The 15,170-nt window shown below is 42.3% G+C and overlaps 2 protein-coding genes across 3 annotated transcripts in view; one reads left to right on the forward strand and one right to left on the reverse strand.

Moving 5' to 3' along the window:
- Nucleotides 1–15,170, forward strand: part of nord — a 173,379-nt gene that overhangs the window by 90,817 nt on the left and 67,392 nt on the right. The window lies entirely within an intron of this gene.
- The window catches only part of Ir60a (Ionotropic receptor 60a), a 97,601-nt gene that overhangs the window by 1,434 nt on the left and 80,997 nt on the right, over nt 1–15,170 (reverse strand). For both annotated transcript variants that reach the window (XM_067772748.1, XM_067772747.1), the window contains exons 2-3: nt 2,549–3,615; nt 1,537–2,473 (exon numbers count right to left, since the gene is read on the reverse strand). In XM_067772748.1, the coding sequence (XP_067628849.1) occupies nt 1,537–2,473; nt 2,549–3,469 (1,858 nt within the window). In that variant the 5' untranslated portion in view covers nt 3,470–3,615. The remainder of the gene's footprint in view (nt 1–1,536; nt 2,474–2,548; nt 3,616–15,170) is intronic.

Here is a 15,170-nt window from a genome sequence, read left to right on the forward strand (position 1 = left end):
TAAACGTGATTTTGTGGATGCATTTGTGTTCTTCTGTAACTTCTATAATACCATAAGTATGGTTTGAAAATGTGCCTCCATTGGGCACTTTTTCTCGTTTATCTAGTGTCACGTAACCTCTATCCAACACTAAAAATGCCATTTTAATACGGCCCTGATCTACACGTACGACAACCCTACTTACGCTACAATTGTCGTTGATGTGCAAAAACGAGAGAAGAGTCGTGTAGTAGCCGCCGTGAAGAAAAGTTGAACCTTCAGCAATCAACGATCATACAATTTTAATAAACATATATTTGACTAAAATATTATTCATTAAACTCTGTGAATTCTTTTAAACGTTAATTAAAAACGCAAACTAATATTATCCACGCGTAGCCATCCATGAATTCAGTGTTACTTTATTTTATACGTGAATAGGTGTGTGGTAAGGTAAGTACGAAAGCTACTGCGTGACACTAGGAAATTGTTATGAGTTACTTATTGCGTTTTGGTTTGGATCCCTCAAAGGAATATGTTGTAGTGTTACGTAATTTGTTGACTGACCAAATGGAAAAAACCAGTTAAGTACTAAGATTCATGTTTCCAGTTTTCCTGGCGAATATTAGAAGTTTTCCACGATCCAGTTTTACTTCTGCCTGGAGATGTGATAACACTCGCCTCGGAGCCTTGAGTTTGCAAGCGCAGGCCATGAACAAAGAAGGTGCAATTTCTGCATCTGCAGTGTGTTTGATAATATGCATCTCATTCTAGTTATCTTCTATATCCTTATATATAAATATAAGTAGGTGTGCATTCTACCGCAAAAAAAATGTAACTAATACTTGCCTATTTCTGGATTGGCACATGCAATGCTGTTGTATGTATAGTTTTCAAGGACCCCTATTATGCTATTCATTGATAATCCAGATGCACCCTTCAGAAGTTTAATATAAATACAAGAACCCCATAGGGCCAAAGTGCATCTCAGTAATCTTACTGCAGCCTACAACGCAGTAAAACAACTTTAATAATTTAGGTACTTTAATCGAAAGTTACTTTGCTTTTCGTTTTTCGAAGCCCCGTCGATGTTCAAAAAGACTTCTATAGCATATTCCGTATATTCTAAGGCTTGATCTGTGCTCATTACTACTCTACGCAGTGCAGTATCAACAAAATTGATTCGCAACTTTAAGTATCTCAATAGTTTTGAACAGGAAGACGTTACACTAATAGGAGCGGAAATTTCGAGCATGAATTACTGATTGTTTCCGTCTTCAGTATGATGAGGCCTAACGACTCTGGCCTTTCTTCAAAAGTGTGGCCAATTTAACTCAAATAAATACTGCAACGTAGCAGGAAATAGTCCAACTGGACCCAATGAATTTGGTAACATTTGTTACCATGTTATCAATCAAATTTTTTAATTTTTCCGCTCTTTGTTTAAAATAAAAAGAATCAATCAATGCTTCATTTTCTGGAAGATTTCCCTCATTCTCATATAAAAATATATACTTGCCTAAGTACGTATTAGTATTATCTAAATAAAAGTAATACCTTTAAAATCTGGCCTCATTTTTGATATGCGATTAAGATAAGTGTTATTGTAGCGAAAATCATCGTCTATCTTTTGGAATATGCCGTGGTCTCGCATAGACCTTATAAGTCTGTTGAATTCCAGTTTTAGTGGAAATCCCGCTTTCATTATTATTTGTAGTGAGCTAGAAAACACATTTTCCGAAAATGGGAAAAGTTCATCCGCAAGCCGATCCTGTAAAACATACATACGACTTGCAAGCAAAACTCGTTGTCCATTTCTAACTGCACGCAGGCTCGCTGAATTTGGTATAAATGGTTCGGTATCGTTATAGTTTTCAAAAATCCACATATCTTCTTCATTTTCAAACCAATCCTGATACTCATCTGGGCCACCGAAGGGTATAGCTGCCGCAACTACTTCTTCAAGTGTTTGCATTTGATAAAAATAGCCGGGATCAGTAAAAACTTTTATAAGTTGGGAAGTATAAATTGCCACAACGTTCATGCCGTAAAGAGCTACATTGAGAAAAAATACTCGCGACGCCCAACATTCAGGCCGCTCTTCGACAGCGACACATATGGAAACAGCCATGGCATTAATTCCTGCCAGCGAAAAATCTTTATGATCTAGAGGTTCTGGAAGCATATATACGAAGAAGTACCAAAATATCCATGTACAGATAAGCAACAATAGAAAGCACAGCCAAGTTTCGTCTTTAAAAATGTGAGTGAGCGCCATCCATACAGGCCGCTTATCAGCAACTTTTACAAACCAAGTATAACTATCCGAAAAATAACAGTCGGATGTCCAAAAATTTTCAATTACTTCATTATCAGGGAAAAAGCCGCCGAGTATGAAATCACAGTTGCGGTCGAGCAGCTTGCCCAGTAGACCTGTCCAAGTACCATTTTCCTCTCGTATGCCTCTACTCTCTTTCCTACATGATTGTTTAATCTAAAGATATCATGTAAATATGGACTTTTTTAATTTTAATTAAAGCAAATTAGGTTTTGTCTTTTTTTAATCTACCTTGAATTTGAGACGATTTCGCATAAACCCCAATATGCGCAGTTCCAATCCCGTACGGCAGTCCTTTTCAACAAAAGGCGCTGAAATGGCTGCACATATGTGAAATGTGCAATTTTTTACTTTGATGTCCCTTTCGAACTTTTTTAATCTTCTTCTCACTTCAGCCGCATTTGGTTGTGGTTCTCCTTGGTTACAGTAACCAATGTGAAATATTTTGATGGAGCGACAACTGAGTTTGTTGTAATAGTCCATAACAGAAAATGAATAATCAGTCTCATTAGTTGCGTAAAGGAGTCCAATTTGGTGAACATAGTATTGCTTCTGCAATAAAGTAAAAATTTCCATTGCAATTATTTCTTCGCTAGTCCGTATATGAGCATTATTAAATAAAACCAAGAAACGAGCACCCGGGTTCCACGATACCATACGGCTAATATAATCTCCCATGAGATTTCGTAACAGATCCACACTATCGATAACTATAATGTAATAATCGGTGTAAATAACGGCGCTATCACCAAACTTCACCTTCACATATTGACTGTTGTTGGAAATTGTACGAATTTGAAAGAAGCGTCTTTCTCTCTCGGTGCTTGTGCTGATTGCCTCATGCATTGCCTTTGCAAAGCCATGCTGTATTTCTAAAGCTGGTGAAGATATGTTGTGACTGTTAGTCAAAAGCAAGTTATAGGAACGTGTTAGGCGTTCACGTTCGGTAAATATGATTTTTACGAATGCATCTAGACAATTTATTCCAGAGATCCATGGTTCGGAACTCATTTCTATATCTGGACGTAAAAATATTACGCTATTAGCAGTTTCCTGATGATCGTTCATAAGGGCGTGGCAAACCGTCAAAGCCATAAATAGATGAGTTGCAAAAAGCACACAGATTTCGTATATTCCTAGCTTTAGTACCATTCTTCATACAAATTTCAACTGTCACAAATCAAGGCAGTTTGTGGATTTTATACCGATTATTGTATTTTGCTTTTTCATCATTGTTGCATGCAAATAGTTGGCTGGCGCTTTGCATGTGAGTTTGTTGACTTTAGGAACTTGTAAAGCTGTAACGAAATTTGATATTGTTTACATAGTGTATGGTAGGCTCAAAAATTATTTAACTTAATTGAAAACGCAAAGGTTAGGATGAGCCCTCAAGTTTGAATGAAATGAGTAAAACTGGAGCCGAAATAATAACCCTCGGTTTTGTGTAGAATTCGAATTAAACGCGAAGCCTGCTTGCGAAATTTTTTTGCTTGCAGGAAAGAGATTGTCCAAAATAAAGCCTAGTAAAAACACCCGCTAGAAGGGATAAATATGTCTTAGTCGACCGGCCGCTAATTGATACCACCGGCACACAACGCTTCCCAAGGCAGTCGGTTCTATGTACCGGAGCGACTCGGGATTTTTCCCGACCAAGGACTTTCATTTCAGTGTGACCCCATTTAATTTGTTTCGTCCCTCCCACAAATTGTCATCCTCCCAGCAGCTCCTTGCAGCAGGAGCAAGGCATCGAATCCAATCCGGGTCCGTCTCCTGACCCCGGTCCTGACAAATGGTTTCGCTGCATCTGCCGGAAAAGAATCTTTTTAGGACGGTCATACTCTGTTCAGTGTGTCCCGTGCAAGGGATGTTTGCATCGGACAGGTTGTTCTGGGCTTGATCCCAAAACCCGACGTCCACGTAACTTCTATAAATCTTTTGTGGCTCCTTGCTGTTCACGCCCAAGGGCGTCCCGTAGTCTACGCCTAAGCGCCCCCCCCCCCCCACTACCTTCCAGCAGCCCCGCTGCTCAGCAAGCCACAACAAGTACCCGCTGCTGCTCGCGCCCCACGGCGCCAACATCTCAAAGAGCTGATACCACTCATAACTACTACCTTCGTAGTAGAGTTGGTAGCAATGCTGAGCATCAGCCCCTGCCCCCGTCTTCTCCCCCCCCCCCCCTCCCCCCTCCCCCTCTTTTCCGGCAGCAATCATGCAGGTCAGGGAAACAGACTCTTAGTCCCTACCTCCGTTTGCACCGTCTGCCAGCACAGAATATATAGGTTTGCGACATCCGCCCAATACAGCTCCTGCCTTGGGTGGTGCCACTTTCCTAGATGTTCTGGTCTCCGCGACGGCAACCCCATCGCGCCATGTTGCCAGTTCACAAACCCAAATCATCCAGGTACCCCAATGCTTACCCAAGGACGCCCAGTCCCAGGGCCACAACAGCATTTGCGTCCTGGCCCTCCACAACCCAGGCGTAGTCACCCGTCACTTACCCCCAGAGTGGCGGCGTCTCCCCTTATGCACTTCAGAATTCTGCAGTTAAACTGTAATGGACTAACTGGGAAGATTACGGAGATAGTCGATTTCATGAAGCGGCACAAAATCCGCATTGCTGCGATTCAAGAGACTAAACTCACAGCAAGATCTGCATTGCAGACCTTCTCTGGGTATAATGTCCTCAGGAAAGACCGCGAGAGCGCAAATGGAGGCGGTCTCGCGTTTATCATACACCACTCTGTGCAATATTATATATTTGATCCTGGCATCGACCGCAGGGACAATGTCTGAGAACATCAAGGCCTATCTGTCCGGTCAGGCGATGCAAACCTAAAAATCATCAGCATCTACATCCCTCCTGCCACCTGTTGCCACAGTGGATACCGCCCTAATATCAGGGCCTTACTCACTGGCAAAAATCGCATTATCTTAGGCGATTTCAATGCCCATCATGATCTATAGCATTCAAACTTGCGGGCGGACAGTAGGGGTGAGATGTTTGCGGATCAAATAGAAGAAACGACGTTCTGCACAATAAACGGAGACGCCCCCACACGTATGGTAGGAAGCTGTCACAGCTCGCCAGATATCTCAATCGTGAGCGCAGAACTCGTAAACTGCGTAAACTGGCAGCCGATGGTAACATTGGCATCCGACCACCTGCCCATACTTATTTCGCTCGAGCGTACCGTCGACTTCATCGTCACTGAAAAACGCACTTTCATAAACTTCAAAAAAGGAAAGTGGGAAGAATATAAATCCTTTACAGACAACCGCTTTGCTGCCCTCCCTATCCCGACTGATGCCCGCCAACGGGAGCGTACCTTCCGTAAGGTCATTGAATCCGCCTCGGCACATTTCATTCCCGCCGGGAGAGTTCCTGAAATCCGGCCCACTTCTCGGCGGAGGCCGCAAACTTAGCGAGAGAACGTGAACTTATAAGACAGCTTGATCCAGGCGACCCCAAAATAAGGGATATAAACCAACGCATCAGATTGCTTGTGGATGAACACAAGCGGGCGAAATGTGAGGAGCACCTAAGAGGTTGTAACCTCTCTACCGGTGTGGGTATACTTTGGTCCACCGTAAAGTCCCTATCGAATCCGACTAAGCACAAAGACAAAGTCTCCATCGCCTTTGGCGACAAAGTGCTGTCGGATGCGAAAAAATGCGCGAGCGCTTTCTGCCGAAAATATATAATGCATCCTACGGTCGACAAAGATAGACGGATAGCCAATAGACACGCACATAAACACAAATTCAGCGCGTCACCAATCACCATCACCGCTAAAGAGGTTGAGGACGCCATCGGTCGTGCTAAACCATCCAAAGCAGTGGGCCCAGACGGCATAGTCATGCCGATGCCTAAAAGCCTAGGGAAAGAGGGTTTCAAATATTTAGCGCATGTCTTCAACCTGTCTCTTTCCACCTTTGTCATAACCGAGAAATGGAAAATGGCCAAGGTGGTCCCGCTACTAAAGCCTGGGAAACCAGCTAACATAGGTGAGTCGTATCGTCCGATATCTCTCCTATCGCCAGTGGCAAAGACGCTTGAAGCCATTTTGCTCCCTTATTTCCAAGCAAATTTGCAGCTAGCCCCTCATCAGCATGGCTTCAGAAAACTCCATAGCACTACCACCGCGCTAAATGCCATTAGCACCCAGATAAATTGCGGTTTAATTCAATATCCGCACCATAGAACAGTACTCGTAGCGCTAGACCTATCAAAAGCTTTTGATACGGGAACCATGGCTCGTTACTGCAAGACCTAGAAGGGTCTACCCTTCCCCCATGTCTTAAAAGGTGGACCGCAAATTATCTGGGTGGTCGGCAGGCATCGGTGCAATTTAGAAACGAAACATCAAAACCAAGAAGAATTAAACAAGGGGTGCCACAGGGTGGTGTCCTGTCCCCACTTTTGTTTAATTTCTACATATCTAAGCTACCTTCACCACCGGAAGGAGTCACAATCGTTTCCTACGCCGATGACTGCACAATAATGGCCACAGGCCCAGGCCCAAAGATCCATGCGCTATGCAATAAAATAAACGGCTATCTCCGTGATTTCTCCAGTTTTATCGCCTCGCGAAACCTGGCATTATCACCGACTAAAACTTCCGCGACCTTATTTACAACATGGACGTCCCAAATGTCGACCATTTTGAACATCCACGTCGATGGCACTACGCTACCGACTGTCCTACACCCCAAAATCTTGGGTGTGACGTTTGATCAGGATCTACATTTTGGTGAGTACGCAGCCGCAATTGTTCCGAGAATTCAGAGCCGTAACAAAATCCTCAAATCCCTCGCTGGCAGTACCTGGGGAAAAGATAAAGAAACGCTCATGACTACATACAAAGCAATTAGCGAGCCGATTACGTACTACGCGTCACCCATATGGCCGCCAAGCCTAAAAATCACCCACTGGAAGAAACTACAGGCCTGCCAAAATACTGCTCTCAGAATCGCCACGGGCTGTCTTCTTTTGTCCCCAGAACACCATCTGCATAATGAGGCGAGAATACTCCCCATCAGGGAGAGAAATGAGATGCTGACCAAACAGTTCCTGTTGAATACCCAGAAACCTGGGCATCCCAACAGACATCTGATTGATGAACCAGCACCGCCTAGTGGCTTAAGGAGCCATCTCCGTAAGCATTTTGAGGAAATACGGCACCTGAGAACCCAGCCGTATGAAGTGAAAAAACACAAGCAGGTCCTTGGTGAACTCCACAAACAGGCGTCGGATCTTTATGCCGGGAATTGCCCGGTGAATCCAGTACTCAAAGGAAAGTATCCAAAACTCGCGGAAGAGGAACGCATACTCCCCAGGGAAACGCGTGTCACTCTTGCTCAACTTCGTTCTGGATACTGTAACAGGTTAAACTCTTACCTATCCAGAATCAACCCCGACATACAAAATGTATGCCCCGCTTGCAATGTGTCCCCACATGACACCAACCATCTCTTCAATTGTAATGTGGAACCAACGCCTCTAACACCTCTTTCCTTATGGTCCACCCCTGTTGAAACAGCAAGTTTCCTTGGACTCCCGTTAGAGGATATTGATGACAATTTGTGATCGGTCGCGGCTATTAGGTGGGGCGAGCATTGCTACAACAACAACAACCACCGACACACAAAGAAGTGGTCTTTACATTGAACTAGACCTATGTACTTAAATATATTTCGGATCACTGATACGAGTTTTAAGTCAAATTTGCAATATATTCTCAAAATCTTAAGATAATTGCAAAAGAGTCATAGTGCAAAATTTTCTGTTATCAAAATGAAATTGAAAATTTTCGAATTAAATAAAGTATATTTGTTTGTATGAATTAAGCGGGGGTTGCCCTTATTGCCTTTGAATGTATGAAAACATTTATTTGGAGCAATTTTTAATTTATAATTTATTTTAAAATTTAGGAAACATTTAAACAACGTGACATCAGGAGAAAAGGCTTTGAAGAGATTTACGATTATAATCGAAACATCTGTCGCCTTGTCCGTCCTGATGTCACGTTGTTTAAATTTTCCCAAATTATTAAATAAAGTATATTTCGTTATTGATATTGGAGACAAATTACAAAATTTTCATACGGCGATGGTTCTTTATCAGCTTGCTTTTCGGGAGCTCGAACATTTACACTTCATACTGGTGTTAAGAAAAATGATGCCTATATATGTATATTATATTATATTTCTTGTGTAGTTCATTGTTCGGAATAGAAATTTGAAGTCCATATTTAAATTCGAACTCGGATTATATAAGGACGAAATACGAAGCGACCTTTACGGGTTTACTTTCAGCTTCGCTTCTGTTAGTAGTTCTGTATTTGTAGAAAAACTTAAAAAGTAGCTTAACGCAAACCGGAAGTGAAGCTCGGCCTAAAAACTCATTGGAGCTTTATCACGCATTGTATTTTTATTTTTAATATCTTCACAAAAAAACATGCAAATCATAAACCAAAATTTTTCTATCTTACAATGTGCTAACATTGAAAATATCAAAATGTCAGTAAATCGCGGAAGTCATAAAACAAACGCTTCAACTTTTTACGTTTCACATTTACTCCATATTTGCTGCCATTGGTGTAATTAAACTAAAATTTACGAGCAATCACTAAAGGACCATACAAAAGCATTCAATATGACCATCAGCACAAGTTAGGACTCAACATCAGAGACAATTCTTGAAACCAGACGTCCAGACGCAAACATACATACATATATCTGAGAAAAGAAATAAAAGAGTCTCAAGACTTAAATCAAGAGTGCGAAACAATTTCACCATTCTACCAAGTATTGCGATTGTGATGTATGTCTTTGTATATTATCCTTTATAGCCATACAAAATTATTTGCATCTTATATGAGGGTTATTCCACTTTTTCGTAAGGCTTTTAGTGGTAAGCAACATTCCTTCTATTATTTGAATAAGTTTGTTTGGCCGTATAAATATTATCACAGAGAACAATAAACTTTCTTGCTCTTAGAAGCATATTTTAACAGTTCAATTTTTTAAACTAAAGGATGCTAAGGAGGTTTAGTACATGTGCAGTCACACATTGACACCCGGGGTTACCATTATCCAATCATCCACAAGTATGTTCGAGGGCGAATAAGCGCTTCTGCACTAAGGCCCCGGTCATGTAGAAATAAATGATAGTAACGAATCTCTGAGAAGCATTAGACTGGTCCCAAAGAAGGCTGGCAAATTTCCGACCTGTATTTGAATCTTATCTCGATACACTAAGTATATGACATTTTTATATCCTTCTAAAATAAATCCGTTTTCCGATTGATAACAGAAGCTCTCACCCTTCCTGCCCTGACGCAGGGAAGATTGATAGAATTTATGACTTGAAAATTTTTCTCATTTGTATGTACAATAGTGCAACAATAAAGTTGCAACTATAACTGTTTACTCTGAAATACAACATCATAATTGAAAAGGCATGCCCAAGCATGCATTCTGTACTGCACATTAAGCTGTCCGTTAAAAAAAAATGTTGCTTTGCCGCACCGAACATAATAAGTTATGATCCAAAAATAAGCTGTGCAAAATTGCAGCCGAATCGAATAAATCTTACAACTGCCGCGTTGCATTTGAAAATTTTTAAACCCATATGCATTTAGGGTGTAACATTTTAAATAAAATAATTGATAAATGTTAATATGTTAATCATTTGCTACGTGAAAAAAACTCAGAGAATTAGATTATGAAGGTAAAAATCGGTAAAGGTGTATTGGGTTTGGGATTTCGCGAAGTTATCGGGTTTTGTAAAACAAGAAAACGTAATTTTCGTAATATACTAAAAAATTTAATTTTCTGTTGTTGTTGTTGTTGTAGCAGTGCTTCGCCCCAGCTAACAGCCGCGACCGATCACAAATTGTCATCAATCTAACGGGAGTCCAAGGAAACTTGTTGTTTCAACAGGGGTGGACCATAAGGAAAGGGGTGTTAGTGGCGTTGGTTCCACATTACAATTAAAGAGATGGTTGGCGTCATGTGGGGACACATTGCAAGCGGGGCATACATTTTGTATGTCGGGGTTGATTCTGGATAGGTAAGAGTTTAACTTGTTACAGTATCCAGAACGAAGTTGAGCAAGTATGACACGCGTTTCCTGGAGAGTATGCGTTCCTCTTCCGCGAGTTTTGGATACTTTTCTTTGAGTACTGGATTCACCGGGCAATTCCCGGCATAAAGGTCCGACGTCTGTTTGTGGAGTTCACCAGGGACTTGCTTGTGTTTTTTCGCTTCATACGGCTGAGTTCTCAGGTGCCGCATTTCCTCAAAATGCTTACGGAGATGACTCCTTAAGCCCCTAGACGGTGATGGCTCAACAATCAGATGGCTGTTGGGATGCTCAGGTTTTTGGGTGTTCAACAGGAAATGTTTGGTCAGCATCTCATTTCTCTCCCTGATGGGGAGTATTCTCGTCTCATAATGCAGATGGTGTTCTGGGGACATAAGAAGACAGCCCGTGGCGATTCTGAGAGCAGTATTTTGGCAGGCCTGTAGCTTCTTCCAGTTGCTAATTTTTAGCTTGGCGACCATATCGGTGACGCGTAGCACGTAATCGGCTGGCTAATTGCTTTGTATGTAGTCATGAGCGTTTCTTTATCTTTTCCCCAAGTACTGCCAGCGAGGGATTTGAGGTTTTTGTTACGGCTCTGAATTCGCGGAACAATTGCGGCTGCGTGCTCACCAAAACGTCACACCCAAGATTTTGGGGTGTAGGACAGTCGGTAGCGAAGTGCCATCGACGTGGATGTTCAAAATGGTCAAAATTTGGGACGTCCATGTTGTAAATAAGGTCGCGGAAGATTTAGTCGGTGATAATGTCAGGTTCAACAAGGCGAAAAAACTAGAGAGATCAGGCAGGTAGCCGTTTATTCTATTGCATAGCTCATCGATCTGTGGGCTTGGGCCTGTGGCCATTATTGTGCAGTCATCGGAGCAGGAAACGATTGTGACTCCTTCCGGTGGTGAAGGTAGCTTAGATATGTAGAAATTAAACAAAAGTGGGGACAGGACACCACCCTGTGGCTCCCCTTGTTTAATTCTTCTTGGTTTTGATGTTTCGTTTCTAAATTGCACCGATGCCTGCCGACCACCCAGATAATTTGCGGTCCACCTTTTAAGACATGGGGGAAGGGTAGACCCTTCCAGGTCTTGCAGTAACGAGCCATGGTTCCCGTATCAAAAGCTTTTGATAGGTCTAGCGCTACGAGTACTTTTCTATGGTGGGGGTTTTGATTTAAACCGCAATTTATCTGGGTGCTAATGGCATTTAGCGTGGTGGTAGTGCTATGGAGTTTTCTGAAGCCATGCAGATGACAGGCAAGCTGCAAATTTGCTTGGAAATAGGGGAGCAAAATGGCTTCAAGCGTCTTTGCTACTGGCGATAGGAGAGATATCGGACGATACGACTCTCCTGGTTTCCCAGGCTTTAGTAGCGGGACCACCTTGGCCATTTTCCAATTTTCGGGTATGACAAATGTGGAAAGAGACAGGTTGAAGACATGCGCTAAATATTTGAAACCCTCTTTCCCTAGGCTTTTAAGCATCGGCATGGCTATGCCATCTGGGCCCACTGCTTTGGATGGTTTAGCACGACCGATGGCGTCCTCATCCTCTTTAGCGGTGATGGTGATTGGTGACGCGCTGAATTTGTGTTTATGTGCGTGTCTATTGGCTATCCGTCTATCTTTGTCGACCGTAGGATGCATTATATATTTTCGGCAGAAAGCGCTCGCGCATTTTTTCGCATCCGACAGCACTTTGTCGCCAAAGGCGATGGAGACTTTGTCTTTGTGCTTAGTCGGATTCGATAGGGACTTTACGGTGGACCAAAGTTTACCCACACCGGTAGAGAGGTTACAACCTCTTAGGTGCTCCTCCCATTTCGGCCGCTTGTGTTCGTCAACAAGCAATCTGATGCGTTGGTTTATATACCTTATTTGGGGATCGCCTGGATCAAGCTGTCTTATAAGGTCACGTTCTCTCGCTAAGTTTGCGGCCTCCGCCGGAAAGTGGGGCCGAATTTCCGGAATTCTCCCGGCGGGAATGAAGCGTGCCGAGGCGGATTCAATGACCTTGCGGAAGGCACGCTCACCTTGGCGGGCATCAGTCGGGATAGGGAGGGCAGCAAAGAGGTTGTCTGATGTAAAAGATTAAAGATTTATATTCGTTCACTTTCCTTTTTTGAAGTTTATGAAAGTGCGTTTTTCTGTGACGATGAAGTCGGCGGTACGCTCGAGCGAAATAAGTATAGGCAGGTGGTCGGATGCCAATGTTACCATCGGCTGCCAGTTGACGCAGTTTACGAGTTCTGCGCTCACGATTGAGATATCTGGAGAACTGTGACAGCTTCCTACAATACGTGTGGGGGCGTCTCCGTTTATTGTGCAGAACGTCGTTTCTTCTATTTGATCCGCCAACATCTCAGCCCTACTGTCCGCCCGCAAATTTGAATGCCATAAATCGTGATGGACATTGAAATCGCCTAAGATAATGCAATTGTTGCCAGTGAGTAATGCGCTGATATTAGGGCGGTATCCACTGGGGCAACTGGTGGCAGGAGGGATATAGATGTTGATGATTTCTATGTTTGCATCGCCTGACCGGACAGATAGGCCTTGACGTTCTAAGACATTGTCCCTGCGGTCGATGCCAGGATCAAATATATAATATTGCACAGAGTGGTGTATGATAAACGCGAGGCCGCCTCCATTTCAACAAATTAAATGGGGTTACACTGAAATGACAATCCTTGGTTTAATTTTCTCGTATGGAACTTTAAAAACGATTTTCACCCCAAAAAAGATCTTCTCCCGCTCTAAAATTCCGCCATATAGTTAATGTTTTTCAATCAGGCAAATAGCTTAGAAGATATTCGCACGTTTATTCGAGAAATAGAGCAGAATTTATATTCTTATAGGGATATGTTACAAAATACAATTTACAGCAAGTAATATTGAAGCTTAATCAATACCGATCATATTTGTTATACTATCAAAAAATCTGTTCAAAAATGGCAAAATTATAGCGCGTTCTGTAAAAAGGTATAGCTACTTTGAGCATATCGATACTATACAAAACTTCAATCGAAAAGTTGATACATAAAACCCATTATAAAATTATAAAACCCACCCCAACATTGGTATCAAATTTCTATGGAGAAAAAGTTGATGTTTTTGAAAAAAATTCCCAATTACATTGTATCGATATCCCAAATGAAGCTATATAACTTTACTTAATTTGCTATAACTTTGCCATTTCTGACTAGATTTAAAAATATTTCATATCAATGTGCAGGGCCGGATTAACAAGCAGGCAGAATAGGTAGTTGCCTGGGGCCCCCCATTTTAGGGGGCCCCCGAAAAATGAAAAGGTTTCTAAAATTTCTGGGAAGCACATTCGGATGCGACGAATGAAGTTTACGATTAATTTGATATCATATTAGAGGCTCTAGAAATCACTGCTAATGATGAATCGGTACTCGTTATGAGGCGAGGTATATTGTGAATAAAATGCAAAAATTCGAATTTGGCTTCATGTTTATTTTATGGAACTCCATTTTGACTGCTATGCGTTCAGTGAGTAAGTCACTGTAAAGTGAAAAAGCAGATTTGCAACCGTTTACTTTTTTGTACAAATCGTTAGAAGAGAGTTTAGTTTAATTCCGTGAAAAGTTCAATGATTTCGAGGAAAAAAAACAATTATTACCTGGTGTTGGTTATACAGAAATCGTAAAACGTACTCGTCGTAGAAAAAACTATCTTCACATTGAAATCAAAAGACATGCGAAATTGTATATGGGAGTTTCAAAGAGATTTGAATTTCTCATCAACTTTTCTCTAAGTGTTGGAGACCTCCTGTAGGAATGAAAACGGCGACCTTGTAACTGATGTCCAGAGAGTGCTTAGATTATGGAGGGAACACTTCTCTGCTCTCCTAAATGGAGGCAGCAATTCACCGCGCAGAGATGAAGAACTCGATCCCGCAAGCGATGATGATGGAATATATGTCCCCCCGCCCGATTATGACGAAGTTAGAATAGCAATAACCAGATTGAAAAACAACAAGGCCGTGGGCGCTGATGGATTGCCTGCGGAGCTATTCAAGTTCGGCAGCGAGGAGTTGGTAAGGCGCATGCAGCAGCTTCTTAGCAAAATATGGGCGGACGAAAGCATGCCCGACGGTTGGAATCTAAGTGTTCTTTGCCCAGTCCACAAGAAGGGGGATACTGCAAAATGCACCAACTATCGTGGAATCAGCCTTCTTAATATCGCATATAAGGTCCTTTCAATTGTATTGTGCGAAAGATTGAAGCCCAACGTGAACCGGCTGATTGGACCTTATCAGTGCGGCTTCAGACCTGGTAAATCTACCATCGACCAGATTTTCACAATGCGCCAAATCTTGGAAAAAAACCCGTGAAAAGAGAATCGACACACATCACCTCTTCGTCGACTTTAAAGCCGCCTTCGACAGCACGAAAAGTAGCTGCCTATATGCCGCTATGTCTGAATTTGGTTTCCCCGCAAAACTTATACGGCTGTGCAAAATGACGCTGAGCAACACCATCAGCTCAGTCAGAATTGGGAAAGACCTCTCCGAGCCGTTCGAAACTAAACGAGGTTTCAGACAGGGTGACCCCCTATCGTGCGATTTCTTTAATTTGATGCTGGAGAAAATTATACTAGCTGCAGAACTTAACCGCACTGGAACAATATACTATTAAAGCGTGCAATTACTGGCATATGCTGAAGACATTGATATAATCGGCCTAAACACCCGCGCTGTTAGTTCTGCTTACTCCAAGCTGGAAAAAGAA

Source organism: Eurosta solidaginis, chromosome 3 (assembly GCF_040869045.1).
Source record: "Eurosta solidaginis isolate ZX-2024a chromosome 3, ASM4086904v1, whole genome shotgun sequence".
NCBI classification, from domain to species: Eukaryota; Metazoa; Arthropoda; class Insecta; order Diptera; family Tephritidae; genus Eurosta; species Eurosta solidaginis.